Source organism: Chrysochloris asiatica, unplaced genomic scaffold (genome assembly GCF_000296735.1).
Source record: "Chrysochloris asiatica unplaced genomic scaffold, ChrAsi1.0 scaffold00117, whole genome shotgun sequence".
In the NCBI taxonomy this organism is placed as follows: Eukaryota; Metazoa; Chordata; class Mammalia; order Afrosoricida; family Chrysochloridae; genus Chrysochloris; species Chrysochloris asiatica.
In genome coordinates this window covers 9,461,980-9,487,113 of record NW_006408635.1, presented here as the reverse complement: position 1 = coordinate 9,487,113, position 25,134 = coordinate 9,461,980, and the positions used below count along the sequence as shown (strand labels likewise).

The 25,134-nt window shown below is 46.2% G+C and overlaps 1 protein-coding gene and 1 pseudogene across 1 annotated transcript in view; both read right to left on the bottom strand.

Annotated features, from left to right (window-relative positions):
- Positions 1-23,639, bottom strand: part of PNLDC1 (poly(A)-specific ribonuclease (PARN)-like domain containing 1) — a 34,886-nt gene extending 11,247 nt beyond the window's left edge. Inside the window, exons 1-12 of the mRNA XM_006868485.1 lie at positions 23,564-23,639; positions 23,195-23,252; positions 22,854-22,927; positions 17,742-17,781; positions 16,764-16,887; positions 16,507-16,595; positions 14,053-14,153; positions 11,254-11,330; positions 10,951-11,094; positions 10,199-10,268; positions 7,819-7,904; positions 6,512-6,567 (exon numbers count right to left, since the gene is read on the bottom strand). Coding sequence (XP_006868547.1) covers positions 6,512-6,567; positions 7,819-7,904; positions 10,199-10,268; positions 10,951-11,094; positions 11,254-11,330; positions 14,053-14,153; positions 16,507-16,595; positions 16,764-16,887; positions 17,742-17,781; positions 22,854-22,927; positions 23,195-23,252; positions 23,564-23,639 — 995 coding nt within the window. The remainder of the gene's footprint in view (positions 1-6,511; positions 6,568-7,818; positions 7,905-10,198; positions 10,269-10,950; positions 11,095-11,253; positions 11,331-14,052; positions 14,154-16,506; positions 16,596-16,763; positions 16,888-17,741; positions 17,782-22,853; positions 22,928-23,194; positions 23,253-23,563) is intronic.
- Positions 23,640-24,387: 748 nt separating this feature from the next.
- The window catches only part of LOC102812548, a 14,871-nt pseudogene continuing 14,124 nt past the window's right edge, over positions 24,388-25,134 (bottom strand).

Below are 25,134 nucleotides of genomic sequence, written 5' to 3'. Positions count from 1 at the left end.
GTGAGGGTTTTAAATGTAAAAGTAGATGTTTTATAGCAAGGGAGGGAGTGATTAATTTTCCAGTCTAGGAGCAGAGGTCCCTAGGACCATCAACAAAGAAGAGTCGAGAGCAGGACCCTACCCAGAGAAGCAGTGATGCCTGAGACGGAGGCAGAGACGATGACTTGGAGCAATGGAGCAGCTGGGGACTTTAGATCCAGAGAGGGAGAGCGACTGTGTGCTGAAGACTGTGTGTGTGTGTGGGGGGGGGGGGGGGCATAGTGTACGGGGCAGGCTTGCAGGGTATAACCTTTGATTGGTTGATGATGCATGGAGGGGACTGTAACCATGTCAATGATACGATGTACGATAGAATGAATGTAAAACTAATGTTCTTCCATGTAAACTATCATATAATTCACAATAAAACACTAAAAAAACAAAAAAAAAACTTTTACCTTCAAAAAAAAAAGAACATCCCACAGGGAGGGAGAAAGCAAAAGGCCATGAAGAAGACAAGAAAGACGGAAAAGACAAAATGGGTGCTCTGAAACTTGCTCTCCAGTGTAGATGGAAGGAATAAGATGAAAGAGCTGGACAGAAAACTTCAAAGGGCAGCTCAAGAAGACAAAGTATTACAATGAAATGTGCAAAGACCTGGAGCTAGAAAACCCAAAGCACAGAACACGATCAGCATTTCTCAAGCTGAGGGAACTGAAGAAAAATTCAAGTCTCAACTTACAATATTGAAGGATTCTATGAGCAAAATATTAAATGATGTCAAAAGCATCAAAAGAAGACGGAAGGAGTACACAGAGTTATTGTACCAAAAAGAAATGGTCGATGTTCAAATATTTCAAGAGGTAGCATATTACCAAGAGCCAATGGTACTGAAGGAGGAAGTCCAAGTTACACTGAAGGCATTGGCGAAGAACAAGGTTCTGGGATTGACTGAATACAAATTGAAATCTTTCAACAAAGTGTTGCAACAATGAAGGTAATCAGTCATCTAAAAAATTTGGAAGACAGCTACCTGACCAACTGATTGGAAGATATTCATATCTGTGCCCAGTCCAAAGAGAGATGACCAACGAAATGGGAAAATCATCAGACAGTATCATTAATATCACATGCAAGTAAAATTGTTCTAAAGGTAATCAAAATCAGCTGCAACCTGTACCCTGTTTGTTATTGAAAAAAGGTATATGCCATGGTTAAGTCACTGGGATTGCAAAATTCTACCATGTGATCTCCAGCATTGTATTTCTATCACCAAAGTCATATTTTCTAATTACTGATCCTTCCTCTTTTTTCCAACTTTCGCATTCCAATCACAAGTATTTATGAATGCATCTTGAATGCATATTTGATTAATTTCAAACTGAAGAAACTGGTAGAGTTTCTTCACTGGCTTTAGGGGTTGTAGTAAAAATTTGAATAATAGTGCTATTAACTGGTCTTCCTTGTAGTTATAAGGATATTATCCTATCATAGACAGCATTGTACTTGAAGACTAATCTTGAAATGGTCTTTTTGACAATGAATGCAACCCCTTCTTCAATTTGTCACTATTCACAGCATAACAAACCATAAGACTGTCTGATTCAAAGTGGCCAATACCTGTTTACTTTACTTACAGCTCACTAATCCTAGAATATCAATCTTTATCCATTCCATTCCTTTTTTTTTTTTTTACAACTTCCAACTTCGAACCTTCTGCGTTCTGATTATTAATGGCTGTTGGCAGTCATTTCTCATCATTTTGAGTTATGCCCCACCTGCAAATGAAGGTTCTGTAGACTTCATTAGAGTCAACTCTACTTTGTGGATACAGTCCCTTTCCAGTCATATTTGAGTGTCTTCCCACCTGATGGGCTTATCTTCCAGCAATATAGCTGACAATATTTCACTGCTATTTGTAAGGTTTTTGGTGGCTAAACTTCAAATGTGGTCTGTCTCCCCTTCTTCCAAGTCTCTCTCATTCGGGAAGTTCTACTGAAACCTGTCCACTGTGGGTGACCCTGCTGGTATTTAAAATACCTGTAGCACAGCTTCCAGAATCAAAGCAATATGCAAGTAACTACAGTATGACAAGCTGACACGATGAGTAGCAGAAATGTGCAAAAGCATCACTGACATTTGAAATACTGTGAGCATGACCAAAATGCGAGCACAGTGCTGCTGTTGGAAAATGGTGCCAATGGACTTGCTGGATGCAAGGTTGTCATAAAGCTTCAATTCGTCACAAGTGCAGGATCTGTACAGCACAATGAAGTGAAACACAATCACTCAGGTATGCCTGTATTAGCTCATTGAATCCTCACACCCATCTGTGAGTCACATGCTAGGTCCTCATTTTTACAGGTGGTGAAACTGAGGCAGAGAGATTCTGTCATTTCTCCAAAATTACTTAAAAGGCTAGTGAGTGACAAAGCTGGGCTTTATACCTAGGTGGTCCCAATTCACAGCTTTACATTTTTCTCTCTCTTAAACACACATGCACACACTCAGAGTCTCTCTCATACACATAGACTATCTCCCAGAGCAGTCTCTTTCACGCAATCTGTCACACACACACAACACAGTCTGTTTCACACAGTGTGTCACACACACAACAAAATGTCACATAGTCTCACACACACACACAGTTTCTCTCACAGACTTTTCCTCTCACACATAGTGTCTCTCCCACTCACTCAGTCTTTCTCTCTCCTACACACACATACACTAACCCCCCTCAGCAGAATGTCTGCTACTCTAAGGACTAACGTGTTGTCCCAAGCACCATACTGTGTTTGAGGTACAGGGGAAGATAAATCTGAGTTGAAGGAGCCTATGACACAGGGACAGTCAGTTGGTGAACCAGATGTTCTTCTGAAGCTGGTGAGGTTTGGATGGGGTTGCACATGGTAGGAGAGCTGAAGCTGGGGGCATGGGTGAGGACACTGAGGGACGTGGTACCAGTCAAGAAGAGGGCTAAGAGGGACTTTTTGAAACATCTAAGAAATGAATAGAAAAACAAGCACCAACAAGGAACTGGCTTAAAAAAACAATTTTAAAAAACCACCAGAAAATAAGGCTATTATAGCAAAAAAAAAAGAGAGAGAGAGAGAGAGAGAGAAGAGGCCAGAGGGCCAGATTCCACAAGGAAAGATGACATCAGAGCACCACTATGTGCCAGGCTGTGTGGGATGCTGTCCACGCATCATCCTGCCCAGGTGACCTCATGTACAGTGATGTAGGTGAAGAGAGAGCATGTACCTGCAGCAGGAAGAGCTAGAGACCTCTAGGAAGAGTAAACACAGCAGAGCGAGAGGGGAGGACAGAGTCAAAAAGAGAACTTTATCTGGTTTTAAGTTTGGGAGATTCTGATGCTGAGGGGGTGGATCTAAAAGAGAGGGAAAGGCTGGGAAGTGAGTGGGCTGGGGAGGTTGTGGGGCTCAGGAAGAGGCGAAGTCTCAGAAGGGCAGTCTTTCCTGCCATTGTTTTGGGTTTTTTTTTCTGTTTTGTTTTCATTGTAGTTATTGTTGTTGTTTAAAGTAACAGAAAAGATAATAATAAAGATGACAAAAACTGCAAAAATACTCCAGAGGAGAAAGAAAGAAGGCTGATGAGGGATTTCTTGTCTTTGGCCTCTTCTTTTCTTTTGGGAAATGGGAAGCAAAATGGCCTTCTGAGGACGATGGTGAATCGGGAAGGGGAAGAAAAGACATGGGGTAGGAGAGGGAAGAAGCATTTCTTAGAAAACAACAGCCTAGGAGGAACATACAGCAAAGCCCACATGGACAGCAGCCACCAGAGACACAGAACTCCTCTCTCTCCAGACAGACACCACTGTCCCCCTTCTGCGGTGTGCTGGGGAGGGAAGAGGCTGCACAGCAGAGCTCTCAGGAGCACATCCTCACACCAGCATTACCCACAGGCTGGGGAGCCTTCTTACAGAAAGGGCAGAAACTAACCTAGCACTTAGGACCATCCCTTCCTGTGAACACTGAACCTGCCCCTACTATGTGGCCCATGGGAAACATCAAGAAGAAAAGAAAAAAGGCCTGTTCCCGTGGCATTAGCACTGCAGTGAGCACACACAAACCATAAGAAACCAGCCCTCACCAGCTGAAAACCTCACAGAATTAAGCAGCTAGAGGGGTCCTGTAAGAGCTCTGGTAGCAGAGTGGGTAAACGTCAGGCTGCTAACCTCAAGGTCAGCAGTTCAAAACTGCCAGCTATTCCGTGGGAGAAAGATGAGGCTTTCTGCTCCCGTAAAGATTTACAGCCTCAGAAACCCTGTGCAGGGTCGCTCTGAGTCAGAATCTACTCCATGGCACAACACCACCACCAGGGGTCCTGGTATGGCACTGTAGGGTAAGCAATGGACTTTTAACTACAAGATCTGCAGTTCAAACCCACCATTCACTCCTCAGAAACCTATACAGGGTTGCTCTAAGTCAGAACTGACTTGACGGTATGTAACAACAACAACAAAGGCAGTTAAGCAATCAAATGGCGATTGCGTGGTGTCCATTGCCATCCACGTCTCATGGACAATAGAGAGACAGAGGTTGTGGGGAGGGCAGGGGCTTGAGGTGGAGACATGGCCAAGTCCAAGAACCACCCCACACAAACCAGTCCCAAAAACAACCCAGAAATGGCCTCAAGAAACCCCATCACAACAATATGAGTCTCTTAGGCGAGGGACCCTAAGAGTCTGAGGAACATGCACTTTGCCAAGAAGCATAACCAGAAGGGCCTGAAGAAGATGCAGGCCAACAGTGCCAAGGCCACGGATACACGTGCTGAGGCCATCATCGCTCTCGGAGAGCCCATGGAGGTCAAGGCCATGGAGCACATGCCGAGGCCATCCATCCTGGCTCTTGGAGAGCCCATGGAGGTCAAGGCCATGGAGCACACGCCGAGGCCATCATGGCTCTCGGAGAACCCGTGGAGGTCAAGGCCACGGATGCACGTGCCGAGGCCATCCAGGCTCTCTGAGAGCCCATGAGGTCAAGCAGAAGTTCCCAAAGGGTGTCAACGGCAAGCTCAGTTGACTGGCCTAAGCTGCCCATCCCTAGCTGGAGATGCATGCTCGGGCACACACTGCCAAGAGTCTGAAGCTCTGTCAGCCAAAACCCAAGGCCAGTGTTATAAGGTCTCAAGTCAAGCTCTGGCTATATAGATCAGGCTCTCAAAGGTGCCCAGGCTCCCAATCTGAGATGGAGTAAAGCTCCTCCCCATTTGAGGCCAGAAGGCCTGGCATGACCCCTGGAACTGCTGTCCTCCTCTGCTGTTTATACAAATACACCCGGGACAGGAAAAAAAAATCAAATGGCATGCCACATTCGGTAAATGTACTGCAAAAGGCCTCTTTAAAATGAAAGAGCAAAGAAATCAATGAGATGACTAAAGTGTGCCTCACCTTAACCACAGACTTTCCACCCGCTGCACTGCATGTAAGCGTGGGACAGAGAGAAAGGCCGGCGGGAGAATGATGCATTGGAGCGTTGGTGCTGATGAAGAGCAGTGATACACCGCAGACTGCCAGTCTTGGCAGATACACAACCAGAATGCTCCTAAGAGTCACTTCCTTTGGCTATGTCTTCCTGGGAGATCCCAGTCTTTAAGAAAGGACATCATGGTTGATAAAAGTAAGGGAAGCATGGACTTACTTACTCATCTGTAGTAAACCATTTCACATTTTTTCACCATATCCACGATTCTGCTTCCAGGGCTGGCATCTCTCTCCCAAGCCCCCACCACCACCACCTTCCCACAGAGTCAAAGCCTCTTTTCAAATTTATAATCCGTAACAGGGATGTGCTACCCACAGTAAGTAACGTAAGCATAAGCTTACTTGTGCACGCTTACTAATCTCTAGTGAACAGCTCATGTGAAATATTTCACCACAGATTGGTAAATAACACAAGTGTAGAGCTCTGATAGCATAGTAGTTACGAATCGGACTGCTAACCTCAAGGTCGGCAGTTCAAAACTACCAGCGGTTCCATGGGAGAAAGATGAGGCTTTCTGCTCCTGTAAAGATTTACAGCCTTGGAAACCCTGTGCAGGGTCGCTATGAGTCAGAACCAACTCCACGGTACTTAACAACAAGAAGAAGCCTGTGCTTACCTTGCTTATTGGGTAATCTGCCCCTGTCTCCATGAGATGGTGCAAGATCAGGTCATAAGTCACTTTGAGTCAGCTGACTCAATGACAACTAACAACAACAGACTTTTTACCAGGTGTGGAGCTACAGGGTAATCGCTGGACAGTTAACCACAAGGTCAGCAGTTCAAACCCACCAGACACTTGTAGGAAACCCTGTCACTATCAGCCAGAAAAGACTCGACAGCACTTAACAACAACTCTGCCCCCCAAACCATCAGTCATCCACCTCAGTGCCTTTGACATCTTGGCCAGCAACAGTACGACCACCAACCACCGTCCCCCCACCTTTGTGACACACAAAAATGTCCTAGACACTGCCCTGATTGAGAGCCATGCTCTAGAAGTGACTCTAAAATAATGCTCTCCTTACCTGTTAAGGACTTCATAAACTTCTGAAAGATTTGAAACCCTTGGAAAATTCAGTTCCTATAATTACAGAAAACAAACCATGGAAACCGCAGCATTTACATTGTTATCATCTGCTTCCAGTGTTATCAAATAATCTGGAAAATGCTTACTCCTACAACTCGCTCTTTACAAATATTTTAACTGTTCTCAGTTCTTAATTAGGTGCCAGGGTCCCTAGTGTGCTTGGGTTTTCTATAAGGGACTCAATATCCCAGACTAGGGAGAAATACACGCACAAACCAACTCATACCATCTCCCTTAGAACACAAGTTTCGAAGGGTTTCTGTAAACACAGGAATCCAATGTACCAGACCCAGGCCAAGAAACCCACACGGAGAACATCAGGCAGGACAGCAACTATGGAGTAGAGTTTGGTCTCATCTTGTTGGAAAGGAGCCCACATCAGTTCCATCAGCTCAGTCCCAAATCCTTCCCATTATATACATCCCCTGGAGACTGGCAGACACCATAGTGCGCTCACCTCCCTAAAAAATACATCAGGTTCAAACACTAGATGCTCTGTGGGCCAGATGTACCTGACAACCATTCCCATTTTGGTGGTTCCCTTCCAGAACAGTGATCTGGCTCCTCCCCCTCTTCTCTGTTCCTCAGTTTACTTCTCAGCAGCACTGACATCACTGGGTCCCTCTGCTGCCCTGTGGACAGGGCAGCCCTGCCACACATTAGAATCACCTAGGCCCCACTGAAATCTGAGGAGAAGCTGAACTCAGCTTCTAGGCCCAGGTACCATGATTTCCCTTCCAAGAGATTCTACTATGCTATCGGGGGCTGAGAACCCACTCCCTTAAAGCCTGATGAAGAAGATGCTTCTCAAGAGTCATTGAGAGGGAACATAACCTGATAGCTCTTTTAAACATTTTGCAAATATTTACTAGACATGTATCAAACTCTAAATACATGGAGTTCTGCTATCTGATCTGAACAAGCATCTGCACGACATACATGTAAGTGAAAACATAGAAACATGAAGGAAGGAGGGGAGGAAGAAACAAAGACTTAAGTATACAAAGGTGTTTCAAAAAGTTCAAGGAAGGATTGAATTAGAAGACAATGGAATTTTTCCACAAATGATCTGAAGCCCACCCATATATAATACGCTAATATGAATACCGTGTGGTGTCAACATGCAAAAGGAAACGGATACCAGTTTTAAAACCTGAGGAAACGGTTTAAAGATTTTTTTTAAGAGAGAGAACGCTAAGTGGTCATGGGACTAGCAAAGCTCTCCTTAACCCAGAGAAGTGTTACCTTCCAGACAGCCTTCGTCACATTCTTGGTGTCAATGATAACAGGAAATAGGTGGTGGATGTTCTGCTTAAACTGATCATAGCTTTCTGAGGAGAAAGACCCAGAGAGTCAGAAGTGAGTTTATTTGTCGTTAAAAATAATAAGGAAAATTCTCCAACCTTGCTTTAAATAAGCAAACAAAACAAAACACAACAGGAACTGAAAATGTCCTCAATCTTACTGTTAAGGAATTCTAGTTTCAAACCAGCCTGCCATTACAATATCTAACCCAAACCAAATCCACTGCCAGGGAGTCGACTCTGACTCATAACAACCCCACAATAGGGTTTCTGAGGCTCTCAATCTTTAGGGGAACAGGAAGTCTTTATCTTTCGCTCAAGGGACTTGCTAGTGGATTTGAACTGCCGACCTTGTGATTAGTAGTCTAGTGCTTATTCTATAGCACCTCCAGGGCTCTTTATAATACATAAACTAACAGTAAGAAACAAATGGTTTCCACTGAGTCCAGATGCTACTGCCAGCATCAGCTAACTGAGTTTGGGACGTTTGAGCCAATGGAGTTAGGAGGAGGAGGGAGGCATGATTGGAAAGGCAGCTATGAAATCATCATTTGTAAATGACCACTGAGAGAAAATTCAAGAAAAATCAACTGAAGTTCATTACAATGAGAAGTCGCCTTGTTACATACACACATACACATACACACACACATTGGTGTATCTATCAAAGGTACACAGGAGTCTGGGTATGGCACTGTGGGTTACTGCAGCGGAATACAAAATGATTTCAATCACTAGGCTGGTAGTTCAAGCTCACCAGGCCCTCCTCAGAAACCCCATACAGGAGTGCTATGGGTCGGAACTGACTTGATGGCACTTAAACAACAACAACAACAACCCTCCCATTTCTTATTTTCCAAAGGCAGCTACTTTCCATTCTGATTCTTTTGCTATTTATTCCTATATATCTAAGTAGTACGCTTATGCTACTAGGTGACTTCGGGGTTTAGGCATTTAGTTACTGACTTCCCACTAAGTAGGGTGCTCACTGAGCCCTGCGTACCACTTCCACCATCACAGACACCCCCCACAACTATGGCGCATTCATCACAGAACACTGGGGGATAATCTGCAGTAACACTGCCTTTCTTGAACAGCCAACAGCTGTGGTTCTCCCAGGGATCGTTTTGCTGTTTGCTTATTATTAACTTTATCTCCCAATCGTCTCTTAATTAGCGCTAACTCGGGTTTTGAATCAATTCATTGGCTGGGGAAATCTCTCCTGGAACCTTCTCACCCCTTTAATCTAGAGAACTGTTCTCTTTATAGTTAACAGTTTAATCACCACAACACTTCTATGGCATAGGTACTCTTGTGGTTCTCCTGGTAGTTGTCAATCCAATCCTCCCTCACAGAGCTGCCCCTTACAGATCTCCAAGGCTATAATCTTTAGGAAGCAGACTGCCACATCTCTCTCCCATGGCAGAGCTGGTGGGTTTGAACTACCGACCTTTCAGGCAGCAGCCAAGGGACCAATCATTGTGCCACCAGGGCTCATCATGGGTACTATTATTATCCACCTCTGACCGGTACGGAAACTGAGAACAGAGGGGTTCCAGGAACTAGCGGGAGATGACACACACATTACATGGAGGGGAGGGCGAGGAGTCCAAGCAGGGCTCTGGAAATCGTTTTAACCCCTAGCGTAGTGGTTACGAATCGGGCTGCGAACCTTAAGGTCAGTGGTTCGAAACTACCAGCCGCTCCGCGGGAGAAAGATGAGGCTTTCTACTCCCGTAAAGATTTACACCCTCGGAAACCCTGTACAGGGTCGCTATGGGTCGGAACCGACTTGACGGCACTTAACAACAACAACAATCCGCCCTATGCCCAACAACGGACTCAGTCATGGTATGGCCCACAGCAGTATCACACAGCCAGTTCAAAGGACATTGTGGAGTTCTTTAATGACGTAAGCAAATGGTCTGGGTAAGTGAAAAAGAGCCAACAGGTAGTGTCATCAAATACGGAAAATCTCACATCAGAGGGGAAAAAGTCTTAGGACTAGAGCTGAGGTCACCACACATCTCTGGTCTTGTCTAGCTGTGCACAGGGGGAGTGACCGATGTCCTAATGGGGGAGGGAGAGCCTGTTCCCAGAAGGGGTGTTTTTCCTTCCGGAAGTCTCCTTCTTCCAGCCTAGGAAGACAGTGACAGACGGAGCAGAGCCAAGGGCCTGCCTGACCTCTGCACACACCACCACCCCCTGGGGACAGGTGTATGTCGGGAGCTGCCTCTGAGCACCCCTAGGGACCCCTGCCCTTGCCATATGGTACATGGTGATAAGGGGGGTGGGGGGAGACAGGAGACCTGTCCCTGTACCTGGAAGAGGCCTGAAGAACTTCTCGTGAAGGTGCAGCAGATCCACCATCATGTTATGTCCCACTAAGGGCTACGTGGAGCAGACCAATCAGTCAGAGGTGGCATTTACAAAAACACAATAGACACCATACATTAATAGCAGTTTCTTACAATGGATTTCACTTTAGAACCTACAAGACTAGTCACATGATCATCATTCCTCACCTCCAGTCCACCCTCACAAGAGGCAGTCAACTGCTTAACTGCCACACACACACACACACACACACACACACACAGAGCAGTGGAGACTTGGGGCAGGGTCCCAGGGGGAGCCTAGACTATAAAGCAGACACCTGCAGCCCTCGAGTCGCTTTAGATCAATCAGTACTGAAATGCTCGTTCTCCTGGAAGGTCCAAGAAAGAACGATGTTTCCCGTGGGACAGTCTTTCCTCGGCTTAACCAAGCAGGACTGGGTGAAAGCAAAGGTAGCTAAATGGAGTCACTTATCTTACAGGACCTACAGCACCCACAGGATCTACAGCACCCACACAACACTGCTGGGGTGGGGATGGGAGTGTGTCATCAAGTCAAGGGTTCCCGGGACTGTAAACGTTTACAGAAGCAGAAAATCTCACCTTTCACCCACAGAGCGACTGGTGGATTCAAACTACTGAGCTTGTGGTTAGCAGCCCCATGTGTAACCCACTACGCCATCAGGGCTCCACAAAAAAAAACTGCTAAAGGACAACAAAGGTGATTTTCCCCCTACCTTCTGGGCTTTCACCAGCATCTGGAAAAAGACTGAAAACCCCTTTGCAGACAGAAGAATCTTCTCCTTCCAACAGTTCTCTCGCTCACAAGGGCTGTTCTCCAGACACCAGCGGTGCTGCAGACTCACTTTCTTCACTATCACCTGCCATGAAAAGCAGAAACAAGATCCCAGACTTCCGGGTTAGTGGAAAGGAAGCCAAGAGAAATGGTTCTTCATCTCAAAAACAAACAAAGAAGCAATTTGGTCAAAACAGAGAGATGCAGAAGCCACTGCGACTCCCCATCCCACACAGAAACTCACTGCTTGGCCCTTGAGCGCCGTCCAGATGTTGGGGAGGGCTTGCTGCAGCACTAACTGGACCTCAAAGGCCTGGAACCCTGCAGCAAGGAGACACAGACTCTCACAGATGTGCACTCCACCCTAGAACAGTATTCCACTTCCTCAGGAGGTAACGCCACCGAGAGAAAGAGAGACAGAAACAGACAGACAGACTGTCTGCACTAGATGGCATGAGGGGAAAAGGCAGCTAACGATGGATTGCTACACAGACCTCTTTAAAGTGTTCAACAGCAAAGACAGCAGTTTGAGGACTAAGGTACACCTGACCCAAGCCATGGTATTTTCAATTGCCTCATGAAAGTTGAACAATGCTAACTTGAAGACTGTAAAAGAACCAATGTATTTGGATTATGATGCTAGAAAAGTTTATTAAAAGTACCAGAGGCTGCCAGAAATGAGATCTGTCTTGGAAGAAGTACAGCCAGAATGCTCCTTAGAATCCAGGATGACATGACTTTGTCTCTCCTACTTAGGACATGTGATCAGGAAGGACCAGTCCCTGAAGAACATCCGGCTTGGTAAAGGGGAGGGTCAGTGAAAAGGAAGCTCCCCAATGACATGGAATGACACAATGGCAGCAGCACTGGGCACAAACGTAAATAACTGTTGGAAATGGTACAGGACCAGACGGTGTTTCCTTCTGATGTGCATAGGGTCACTATGAGCTTGAACCCATTTGACAGGACCTACACTCTGGAAGTGTAGTGGTTACAAATCGGGCTGCGAACCTTAAGGTCAGCAGTTCAAAACTACCAGCTGTTCCGCGGGAGAAAGATGAGGCATTCTGCTCCCGTAAAGATTTACAGCCTTGGAAACCCTGTACAGGGTCGCTATGGGTCGGAACCGACTCCACAGCACATAACAACAGCATCAGGTTTGCCTGCAGCTCACAAGCCCTCATAATCACAGGTTCTCAATGTTGCTGGTCTCAGGGCTACTCTCCAAGTGACTGAGGACCCCAGGAGTTTTAGTCTGTGAGAGTCAGAAAGCCACTGTCATCCAGTCAATTTCTACCAAGAGAGGCCCTGCAGGAGAGAGAACTCTCCCCATTGGGCTTTTGAGACCGTAATCTTAATAGAAGCGGACTGCGTCATCTTTCTCCTGAGGAGCAGCTGGTAGGTTCAAACAACCGCCCAACACATAACCGGCTGGGCATCAGGGCTCCTTGTGAGGATCATAGCTATTGATACCTATCTAAATAAGCATTTTGAAATTTTCTTTTAAAATAACCATAAATCTATGCTACATGAGTAATGCTATTACTGAAAACGTAATTTTTTTTTTTTTCACTCAACAAAAAACAATTTAGTGAGCTGGCAGGCACTGTTTTATTACATTTTTGCAAACCTCTTTAAGATCTAGCTGGAATCTTTTATCTGCTTCTGCATTCAATCTCTTGTGATATGTTGCCGTCATGGAAGCACACATGACGATCCAACCAGGCTCAAACCTATGTGCAACGAAAACAGGGCAAAGAATTACTGGCCCTCTCAAAGTGGTCTGGGTCTTCTCCTTACTATAGCACCGAAACTCACCAGGTGACCCTTTCTTAAATCAGTTGCACTGTGGAATCTGGCAGTGAACTTCTCATGATCTGTTACATTAAAACCCATTGGTCTTTCTTGCAAGGTGTTCTGGTGGTGCTGATGGTTATGTGTTGGACTACTAACTGCATGAACAGCCGTTATAATGCACCAGCCAGCTCCCCGGGATAAAGAGGAGGCCATCTGCTCCCATAAAGACTACAGTTTTGGAAACCCGACATAGTCTCTCTGAGTTGGAAACACATGCAAGTTTTCGAAAACTCCAGGGTTTGATTGAAAGCTCATATTTTCTCACTAGTAAACACTGTCAGTTATTTAACTTGAAGCAATAGACTCCCTCTTTCATTTGAGACAATGCAAGCACCCACCTCTATAAAACCCCAGTTAGCTCTTCCCATTGGAGATGATGTTCCATGGAAAAGAGCAGCTAATCCAGCTGCTAACCCACGGCAGCCTGTGCATGTCACTAGGTGTGGAGCAGCATTATTTTAGACATGATTTTATTTCTTTGCACAACTATTAAAAATGTGCATAATGAAAGGTTGAGCTTTAATAAAATCAGTAATTATTATTACTTCACCAAACAGCTTCCTGAGTAAAATCGGTTTTTTGTTGTTAGCAGCATGTTTGCGGTCAGGAAGATGATGTGTCCTCTAGAACAGTGGGGACACAGGTATCAGGGGGTGACTCACGATGGCAAATGGCACCTGGTCTTGGGAGACATTATGACCTGGTGGGAAGGATCTCAGAGAACCCCAGGGGTCCACAGAACAGGCACAAAGAACTGCCCAGCTAGGCATGTGCACTGAGCATCCGCATTTCATTGTGGGAAAACTCAAGAGATTAAAGTAGTTCAGTTCTGAGGACACAAGGCACTCAGGGCCAGCAGACAGAGGATGGCGCTGATGGAATTTTAGTTCCTAACCCTAACAGTTGTAAGGATGGCGCAGCCCAGGCAGCGCTTAGTTCTGCTGCGCGTAAGGTCAGTAGGAGCCGGTACTAGCTGTACAGCACACAACAACATTAACAACAGGCCTGAATAGTTAAAGTCAGTCAAAAGCCTCCTGCTTTTGGATTCAGGTAAGAGCTTGATCTGAGCCCAGAGCACTCCCACTCAGTGACTGCTGGCATCAGACTCAGTGACTGGGTCCCTGCGCCCACACTACCCCCAGAGCCGGGCCAAGACAGGTCCTGTCCCAATGTTCCTCAGTCCTACCAGTGATGCCAGGGAGAGTCATGCAATCGCCATCTTCTGCCAGGCCCAGCCACCGGGTCACCTCATCAATCACCACCTTGATCTGGTCTTTGTTCAAAGAACTGAAAATGGGGCACAGAAGCAGAAGTGTTGAAGACACTGCGCTAGAACCAGATGTCAAATTACAACAGAACCAGATGTCAAATTACAAGCCGTCTGGGGGCTCCAGTGGCAACACAGTAACTAGTGAAGGTAATGAACTTCAAAAGACCATTTCCTCCAGGTCTCAGCAGACAACAGGAAGTCAGCTACTGTGTCTGAGTGCTTCCAGACAATGCTGGGAACAGCAGGGCCCATTCAGTGTCCACAGGACTTTGAGGAAGGAAGGGATGTGCCCCGTCCTGAGCACAGCTGTCAGTACTGGCTTCTTCATGCTTTCAGCGGTAACAGAGCACCTGCTGATGGCCTAAGGACAAGATGGAGGCACTGGTAAACATGCCGTCTCCAGTGCCAGAAATAGAAGAACAGCCTGTTATCTGGAGGTAAGGGAAGGCCTTTCACCAACATTTCAAAATCACAGAAAGTTAAACATTCAAATTATATTATTCCATTATGAAAAGCTACACTTTAATATGAAAGCCACGCACTAGAATTAAAACAACAAATCTTCAGAATGGCCTACGACCATGATCTGGGCCAGATAATTAGAATGGTTCACAGTTACAAGCTGTCTCGTTTCACCCCCTTAGTGATAAAGGCAGAGAAACTGAAGCCCAAAGAGCTGAAATGACTTTTCCACAAACACTCACCTAGTTCAGGCACACCAGCCTGCCCGCCCACCCTGGTCAGCCCGGAGCAGTTTTGGTTTGAAGTACTAAGTCTCAAGGCCTGGGGCTGACATTCTGCCCTCAGGGAGCATGGCAGAAACCACACACCAGAGCACTCCATCTATGTGGAGGCACGAGCTCAGAGGCAGAAGTTACCCAGGATGTAACCCTCTGAGCAGTCTGGAGGGCTTCTCTTGCTCATCCCGCTCATGTCACCCATTATGTACCCCGCTTTGATGGCACCCCAGTTTATCATGTGGAAACCTCAGCACCCCCCTTACTGCTGAGATCAGCCCCTAACTGCTCATGCAAGCTCGCCCTATCCCCAGGTGGAGGCCTCAAGCTCATAGAGCTCTGACTGCATCTCCAACCACCTGGCTCCTCTCGGACCAAAAATGCGCGAAAACAGCTCACAGCTGACAGGAGACACGGTACCTGCACTAACAGCTTTAATATGAAAAACAAGATACAAACGCGAGACTCTGAAGGCTAGGTCTGAGAGGGGACCAAGTTCAATGCTCCCACTTCCTCTCTGGGAGATGTTTGCACTCACCACACCCACCTGGAAACTCCCCTGCTGCCAGGGTCCAGGGCTTTTATCAGCCAGTTCCCAGGTGGGCTCCTGAGCCAGACTGGCACCCAACAGACTAGAGAGACACTGATTATAGATGGGATCCCTTAAGGTACTTCTTGTAAAAACCAGAGCTCTGAACTGGTTCATTCCAGTTCAACCTCCTGCTAAGAATTTTTCTTTCCACTCTAGATACAATGAATCTACATTTTAACAGAAGTCTACAGAAACAGCTCTGGTAGCGTAGTGTTTACAGATCAGGCTGCTAATCTCACAGTCAGCAGTTCGACACTACCAGCTGTTCGATGGGAGAAAGATGAGGCTTTCTGCTCTGGTAAAGATTTACAGCCTCGGAAACCCTAAGCAGGGTCATTATGAGTTCACTGCATGGCACATAACAACAACACAGAAACAGAAGAATACACAAGGATCCACAAGAACCACCTGGGGATCTTGTTAAAATGTCTATTCTGATTCAGTAGATCTGGGGTGGAAAGGAAAATATTCACCGCAGTTCAAAGTCCTGTCAAAAGCCAAGAGCGAGGGTCAGACAAGGAATTCAGTGCACCACATCCCTCAGAGATGCTAACAAAGACCAGGGCCAGGGCTCACGGCAAATCCAGTAGACAACCATTGCTTTTCAGACTCCGCCTGTGGCTCTAAAGGTCAGCACTGGGCTACAAACCACAAGGTGGGCAGTTCAAACCCAGCAGCTGCTCCTCAGAAACCACGTACAGTGTCACTATGAGTCAGAACTTAACAACACTGGAATGATGTTTCTGTCTCCTATTTGAGCACCAAACGAACAGTCTGGTTTCTCTTCATCCCTCATTTTCAGACACTAAAATCACACTCCACACTCGGTGCAGAGGGTAATTCATCGGGAGCTGAAGCTGATGGAGGAAGCAGCTGAATGCCCTTTCTCACCAGCAGCGTAGGAAGGGACACACCAGCCCGGCAGTGCATTCCCGTCCCAGTTAAATGAGCATGATACGATGTCACCTTCCTTGTGCCGACAGGTGCACAAAGACAGAACAACCACCAAACCCAAAGAAGACTTGGTGAGATCAGCTCTACCTGCGGACTTTCCAGTTCCCACTCAGGATACTGTGCTTAATTTTCTTCTCTTGGTCCTCATTCATATATGGGATGCCATTCTTGAGAAACTAAAGAACAAAGCAAGGAGACCAGTCGGAGTCTTTTCTGTGCCAGGAGGAAAAAGAATCCTTTCAGTTCGTGTGGATAAAAAAGACGAGAAAGAAAAAACAGACTTGCTCATGAGTTAGATCAGGCAACTTTTATAACAGTCCCACATCCCTCCTCCGAAGCCATACCTTGTTATAGTCAAAGCCATACTGATTCAAAAACTCAACACTAGATGCCTGGAAAGAGAATTCTGAATCCAAAATCCCAAACGTTGTAGGGAAGAGAAAGAAGTTACACGAATGGGAGACGTATCTAAAAAAAAAAAATGGGAAGAAACGCAAGGAGAAAAGCCAGAACCGATTTTTAAACTCAGGCTCATGAAAGTAGCTTGTGGAGCGGGCTCTTTCTTCTGCTGACGAAGTATGTTAACATCGACTACGTTTCAAGTAGGGTGCCTGGGGGTACAGTGGTGACCATTTGAGCTGACAGTTCAAAGCCACCAGCCACTTGGAGGGAGAAAGATGAGGCTGTCTGCGCGCATCAAGACTGACAAGCCTCGACAACATCATGGGGCACTTCTACCCTGGCCTACATATTTTAGGGTTCAAGTACTATGACTGGCACTGCAGGGCCTAGGAGGCGAGGCAGAAACCAGCCCTCAAGGAACAGTCTCCACAGAGACGCTGGGTCCCTTGTCCCTTGACTTCAGCAGGGAAGTGGCTGTGATCAGTCATCACTCTCATTACAACACACTCTGGTAACAGTCATCAAGAAGGTGCACAGAGCAATACCAGAGACAGGAAAGGGAGCACTAAGGCACAGGACAGGGGGTTGGCAAGGCCCTGCTTCCAGTCAGAAGACACGCTGGAATAACGGGGGGAATAGGGAGTCTCTGGGATATCGGGCTTTAGTGGTCCAGTGAGTACATTTAATAATAATGGTATTAACTGGTCTTCCTTACAGGCATACAAATATTATCCTATCACAGACAGCATTATATGTCAAGGTAGATGTTGAAATGTTCTTTTTGATGACGAATGAGGCGCCATCCCTCTTAAATTTGTCACTCCTGACCGAGTAAACCATATGAGGGAGAACTTGAAGGACAATAGTTTTAGTAAAAAAAATGGCAAGAGCCATACGTTTTGCAAAAGGTTTATACATACTTGTTGGGATTTCCTTTGATGCTGGAAAACAGAGACAACCCTAGAGGAATGAGAGTGGAGGGCGTGAGCTGACGTTACCTTCACAGACAAAACACTTTATTTTGAAAAGTGCTTCACATCCTAAGACACTACTCAGGGTTTTAGAATAGTTTAACATCTACAATTTTTTTAAAAAAAGAAACTTAGAAGTCAATCTTCAGACACATTTTTATTTCAGGGGTAACCTTCACAGACTCTCGTCTACTCACAGCAGAAGCATGATATAAGGGAGGAGCCGAGAACAATTCAAGCAAAAGCTCTCACTGGTTTCAGAAGCCAGTGCAGCCTGACAATTCAGAAAAGGTGACTGGTTTTCAAGGCACTAACTACAAAGTGGTTACAAGTCGAAACTACCAGCTGTTCTGCAAGAGAAAGGTGGGGATTCCGGCTCCCATAAAGATTTACAGCCTCAGAAACTATGCAGGGTTACTATGAGTTGGAACCGGCTCCGTGGCACATCACTACTACCTCTTAACAAACGGAGTCCTGGTGTGACACTGTGAGATAAAGTACTGGATCACAAGGTCAATTTGAACCACAAGGTTGCTGGTTCAAACTCACCAGTTGCCTGCTATGAGTCAGAATTGAGTCAACAGCACTTCACCACCACCACCACCTAACAAACAGTATGTTCAAATAAAATCTCACTTTTATAACTCTAATCCGAGGAGTAGTATGTGCTGCCTCCTGGTGGAGATACATATAACTGTGTGAATCTGAAAAAAAACTGACTTCACCCCACCAATCCTACCACCAGAATCCACTTGGGACATGACTCCCATTAAGTGTATCAAAACTCTTATCACCTGAAAAGTACTTTTCCCTTAATTTTAGTATGCCTTCCATTACTGAAAACACATGATATCAACAAAAAATTCAAAGCGGAAAATAATTGAATCATGAAAGGGTTGAAATAAAACAAGACAGAAATACAAAACTAGACAACTACATTAAAGCTACGCACCTACCCCCCAAAAATAAGTCAACCTATTGAGTGAAGGCAAGAAGGAAGATTAAAAACAGATTAGAAGCATGCAAACTATCAAATTGTCACTGACATTGAAATTACTAAAATATAAGTACGGACGGTTCTTCAAATAGAAAACCAAAAGCCCACTCTACACCCACTTGCCGTCGAGTCTATTCTGACTCACGCTGACTCTAGAGGACAGAGTAGAAATGTCCCACTGGGCTTCTGAGGCTGTAAAATCTTTGATCCAAAGCACACTGACTCATCTTCCTCCTGTGGACCAGCAGTACAACACTTAAGTCACTGTGCCACCCAGACTCCTTCAAGTGAAAAAGTAAATATTAAATTAACAATCTTCTAGTTTCAAAATTAACCAGAGAAAATATCAGAAACCACAAAGTCAGAGATTTATCAATTTCACTGCTTTAAAATGCACAGAAAAGTGTTGCCTAAAAGAGCCTGTACAAAGTCAAAGAGACTTCAAAATAGGGGAAATAATAGAAACTTGTGACCAAGAGCTGTTCCCCAATGTTTCAGAGGTCTGACAATTAGCAGAAACAGCAACAGAAAAATGGCAAAGGCCAAGGACAGACGATCCAGAGAAAACACACACACAATGCAACTCATATCAGAAGCAGGAGTCAACAAAACTCTGCCCGTGGCCTGTTTTAACTTTTACTGGAATAACAGCCATGCTCATTCATTTACATAATATCTATGGCTGATGAAATGAGGAAGTAAAAGAGCTCAATAGAAAGTTTCAAAGGACAGCTCAAGGAGACAAATTCAAGTATTATAATGAAATGTGCAAAGACCTGGAGTTAGAAAACCAAAATGGAAGAACCTGCTCAAACAATTCTCAAGATGAAGAACTGAATTAAAAAGACAAGAGTCCATTTATAATATTGAAGGATTTCTATGGACAAAATATTGAATGATGTAGAAAGCATCAAAACAAGATGGAAGGGATACACAGAGTCACTGTACCATAAAGCATCCGTCGATGTTCAACTGTTTCAAGAGTTAGCCTATCATCAAGAACCGCTGGTACAGCCACTGAAGGAAACAGTCCAAGCTGCACTGAAGGCACTGCTGCAAAACAGGACTCCAGGAATTAATTGATGTAATACAAATTGATATATGTCAATAAAGTGATGCAGGACTAGAGGTGCCCACTCATCTGTGCCAAGTGATTGGAAGACATCCATATTTTTGCCCATTCAAAAGAAAGGTGACCCAGTGGAGTGGTGAAATCATCAAACAATATCATTAACACCCCATGCAAGAAACATTTTGCTGAAGATAATTCAAAAACAGTTACAGCAGTACATCAGCAAGGAGCAACCAGGAATTCAAGCCCATTCAGAAAAGGACTTGGAACTCAGGATATTATTACTGACATCATATGGCTCTTGGCTGAAATCATTTGTGCTTTATTCACTATGCAAAGGCATTCAACTGTGTGGCTCATAACAAAATATGGTTAACAACCAAAAGCATGAGAATTCCAAAACACTTAATTGTGCTCATGAGGAAACCATACATAGACCAAGAGCTCATCATCCTAACAAAACAAGGCAAGACTGAATAGTCTAAAATCAGAAAAGATATGTGCTAGGGTTGTACCCTTTCACCATACTTATTCAATCTGTATGCTAAGCAAATAATCTGAGAAGACAGATTATACCAAGAGCGCAGCATCAGGATTGGAGGAAGACTCACTAGCAATCTGCTATGTGCAAATGATACAACCGTGCTTATTGGAAGCAAAGATAAATGCCGATGAAGGTCAAAGACCACAGCCTTCAGTATGGATTGCACCTCAATGTGAAGAAAACAAAAATCCTCACAACTGGACCAATAAATAACATCACGATAAAAGGAGAAAAGACTGAAGTTGTCAAAGACTTCATTTTGCTTGGATCCATAATCAACCCTAATGGAAGCAGCAGTCAAGAAATCAAACAACATATTGACTTAAGTCAATCTTCTTCAAAAGACTTCTTCACAGTGTTCATGAACAAAGATGTCATTTTGAGAACTAGGGTGTGCCTGACCCCAAGCCACAGTATTTTCAATCACCTCATATGCATGTGAAAATTGGACAATGAATAAGGAAGACTGTAGAAAAATCAATGCATTTGAATTATGGTGTTGGAGAATATTCAAAGTACCATGAACTGTCAGATCAAACAAATCTATCTTCGTGTTGTTGTTAAGTACCATGGAGCGATTCCGACTCATAGTGACCCTGTACAGGGTTTCCGAAGCTGCAAATCTTTATGGGAGCAGAAAGCCTCACCATTCTCCTGCAGAACAGCTGGTAGTTTTGAACTGCTAACCTTGAGGTTAGCAGCCCGATTCGTAACCACTATACTACCAGAGCTCCTTAAATCTATCTTGTTGTTGTTAAGTGCCGTCGAGTCGATTCCCAACCCATAGCGACCCTGTACAGGGTTTCCAAGGCTGCAAATCTTGACGGGAGTAAAAGTCTCATCTTTCTATCGCGAAGCAGCTGGTAGTTTCAAACTGTTGATCTTAAGGTTCGCAGCCTGATTCATAACTACTATGCTACCAGAGTTCCTTAGGAAGTACAAAAAGCTACAACACTTTTTGGAAGACAGAGTTGTGAGACTTTGTCTCTCATTCTTAAGTGCCTCTGAGTTAGTTACAGCTCATAACACCCCTGTGTAGGATTTCCAAGGAGCAACTGGTGGGTTTGAACTGCTGACCTTGTGGTTATCGGTCCAGCTTATCATACAGCTCCACACCAGAATTCTTCTGACATATTAGGAGGGACCAATCCCTGGAGAAGGACAACATGCTTGGAAAATCGGAGGGTCAGCAAAAAAGAGGAAGAACCCCAAGGAGCTGGATTGACACCGTGGTAGCAATGGGCGGAAATGCAACACTTGTGAGATGGCACAGGACAGGGCCTGTGTTTGTTTCTGTTGTATCTAGGCTCGTTATAAGGCAGAACTGACTTGATGGCACTTAACAGCAACAATATGGCTGATTTCAGCCTGGGAATTAAGCAGTTGTAACAGAGGCTCTTGCAGTTTAGTGGTTACGAACTGGGCTGCTAATCTCACTGTCAGCAGTTCGAAACTACCAGCTGTTCCACAGGAGAAAGATGAGGCTTTCTGCTCCCGTAAAGATTTACAGCCTCGGAAACCCTATACAGGGTCGCTATGAGTCGGAACTGACTCCACGGCACATTACCAACAACAACAGAGGGTCTGGTGTGATGCTGTAGGGTAAGCACTAGACTGCAACGTCGGATGAACAACAGGATCTGCAGTTCAAACTCAGCGACCATTCCTCAGGAAACCCCATACAGGGTCGCTATGAGTCATAATCCACTCAAAGGCACTCAACAAAAAATAAAGAGACGCTTGAAAGAGCCCGGGAAGCACAGCGGCTTACAAACTGTACTGCTAACCGCAAGGTCAGTAGGGCAAATCTACCAGCCACTTTGGGAAGAAACACATCTTTCTGCTCCGTGCAGATTTATAGCCTGGGAAGCCCTCTACAGGGTGGCCGTAAATCGGAACTGACTCCTCAGCACATCACCACCACCACCAATAAAGGTTCTGAACTCCTGGTGTGGTGTTGTAGGTTAAGCACTGAACTGCTAACCACAGGTTCAAACCCACTAGCCACTCCTGGCAATCCTATACGGGGTCACTATGAATCCAGAAGTGTTAGATAATGAATTTCTGTTTGTTGAAATCATACACTTCTGTTATTTCTGACACAGCGCATTAGAGAAAGGGACAATCATGAAAACAACACTGCTAGTTTAAGTTCCTGTTTGGGCCCAGGGGCGGAACGTGGCCAAAACCAAAGGGAGTATGCAAAATCACAGTCATTATCTCTGAAGAGGTGCTGCAGGATGAGCACTGCAAGGCTAGCGGTTCAAACCCAAAAGCTGCCACTTGGAAACTCTATAAAGGGTCGCAATGAATGGAAACTGATTCTATGGTACTTAACAACTGTTATCTCTGAAAAGTGTCAGAGCTGTATTTCCCTGGAAAATACACAAAGACAATAAAAATGACTTCTTCCATAACTCATAACCAAGAGCTGACGGTTTAACTCACCAATCTGACAGATGGTAAATTGCTGGACACTCTGCCGGGTCTTTAGATACCACTCGGATGGCAGGTCAAACAGACTGTGAAGAGGAACGGCAGAAGCCCAGGCACTCTGTCTGTCTGTCTGTCTGTCTGTGCTCGCAGCCACCAGCCCCGCCCTCCGGGGAGCGCTGTTCCTGGCCACCCCACCAGGGAACCGACGGCCAGCAGCTAGTGCGCAGAGCTGGCCGGGCACGCAGGGGCGCCCCACATGCGGGGCCACGTCCTGACCGCCCACCCCATGCAGGCATGGCACCCCGCCGTAACAGGGGTTTCCTGGAGCTCAGCCCTGAATGCTTCAGCTTTACCTGATCTGCTGGGGTCCGGACATGCTGGAGCGCAGGCCGGTGAACTCAATGTCCAGACCTGCCGGAGAGCGGGCGGAGAAGACCAAGAAGACCACTGAGGAGGCCCTAGACGCTCCTGGCCACAAACATTGTGGGTGCACGAGAAGCCCGGGGGCACAGAGGCGGCCGAAGCTCCAGAGGCCTGGCCACCCCAAACGACTGCCCAGCCCCGAGGACTGAAACCTGCCCGGCTTCCCGCCCGAGGTGCCTGGGACCCCGAGACTAGGCCGGGCCTAACTTGGGACGGAGACCCCAGCTCAGGCACAATGCCCGTGCCCAGCGCCCCCAGCCACCCCCTGCATGTCCCCACCGGGGTTCCAAACACCGCACCCACGAAATCAGCTCCGAGAACCAACTTCTGCAGCAGCGGCAGAATCTGCTCGAACTCCCCAGCGCCCACGTCCATGGCCGATCAGGTCCCCGGCACTAATGGAGGCCACGTGGTGCCCGCCGCGTGCGGCTCGCTTCCGGCCACCTCCCGCCGACACGGCCTTAAAGGGCGCGTACCGGAAGCAGCCAACCACCCGGTTCTGGGCGCCTCCAGGCCCGGCTCGACACCTCAGTACTGGTGTTTCAGTCCGCCACTTGCTCGCAAAGGGCTGGTGCAAACAGTAAACGTGCTTTGTTGGTTACCAATCCACGCAAAAGGCGTGGGATCTACGTCAAAAAAACAAACAAACCAAAAACCAGCCAATAAGAACCCCGTGGAGCACAGTTATGCTCTGATATACATGGGGTCGCCAAGAGTGAATCACTCCATAGAATTTTTTTTTTTTTTAACCACGCCTGACTGGCTTGTTTTATTGATGGAGACGTGGAGTTGACAATGTGAAGACAGTTGGGACCTGAGAATGGGAAGAAGACCCTCCCCTCCCCACACATTCCCAACTGTCCCAAATAAAAAATAACCAACTATGGGATAGCAGCCGAAACAGTGATGGAGGGCTGGGACGGGGACACCAAACCGAGGGCAGCAGTGAGGAGACCATGCGCGTGCTGGGAGGCCCAAGGCGCCAGCTGGCCGAGTCTCTCATCCTTCACGTCAGTGGATACAGGGACCACTGGCTTCCCCTTCTCTCCCTTCTGCTCCGCTGCTTGCTGCGCTCCCAGCTCTTCTTTCTCTTGGGGTGAAGGGAACGCGGCTGCGCAAGTCATCACCGAATCGCAATCAGACCCACATCCATCAGCTTCTGGATTTTCTGAGCTATTACTGGATTCTTCAGGTGTTCTCTGAGTGCCTGGGGGTCCTTCTGCATTTGCTCCAGGATGAGCCGCATGGTGGGGTCACTCATGTCTCTTGACATCCTCCGGGCTGTCGTGCCAGTTGTGCTGGGACATCATGCAGCGTTGGTAACCATCTGCCGCCTCCTTACAGTTGGAGTCCAGGTCTAGGGCCTTCTGGTAGACATCCATGGCTTTTGTGTAGTCCTTTATGGCCTCAAGGGCAGCCGCTTTCCGCGTATAACCCTTAATGAAGGTTGGCTCTAGCTGGATACACTCCTCACAGTCCTTCAGCGCCAGTTGAAGCTCCAGTAGCTTGGTGTAACGAACAGCTCGATTGCTGTAAAGTTTGGCATCACGTGGGTTCTGCTTGATGGCTTCTGTGTAATACTTCATGGCCTGGGGGTAGTCCCCTTTCTGGAAACACTCGTTGCCTTTGTTCTTTTCCTCCAGAACCAGGTCAGGGTTTATGTGGGCCAGCTGCTCCTGCTCCTTTAGGATTTTCTCTGCATGCTGGCATTTCGTAAGCACATCCAGGGTCCCGTGTTCTGCCAGAGATTTGTTGTAGAAATGGATAGCATCTTTGTACTTTTCCTCTTTGAAGTTGTTGTTGTTGTCAGGTGCCATCGAGTCGGAACCGACTCATAGCGATCCCATGCACAGCAGAACGAAACAATGTC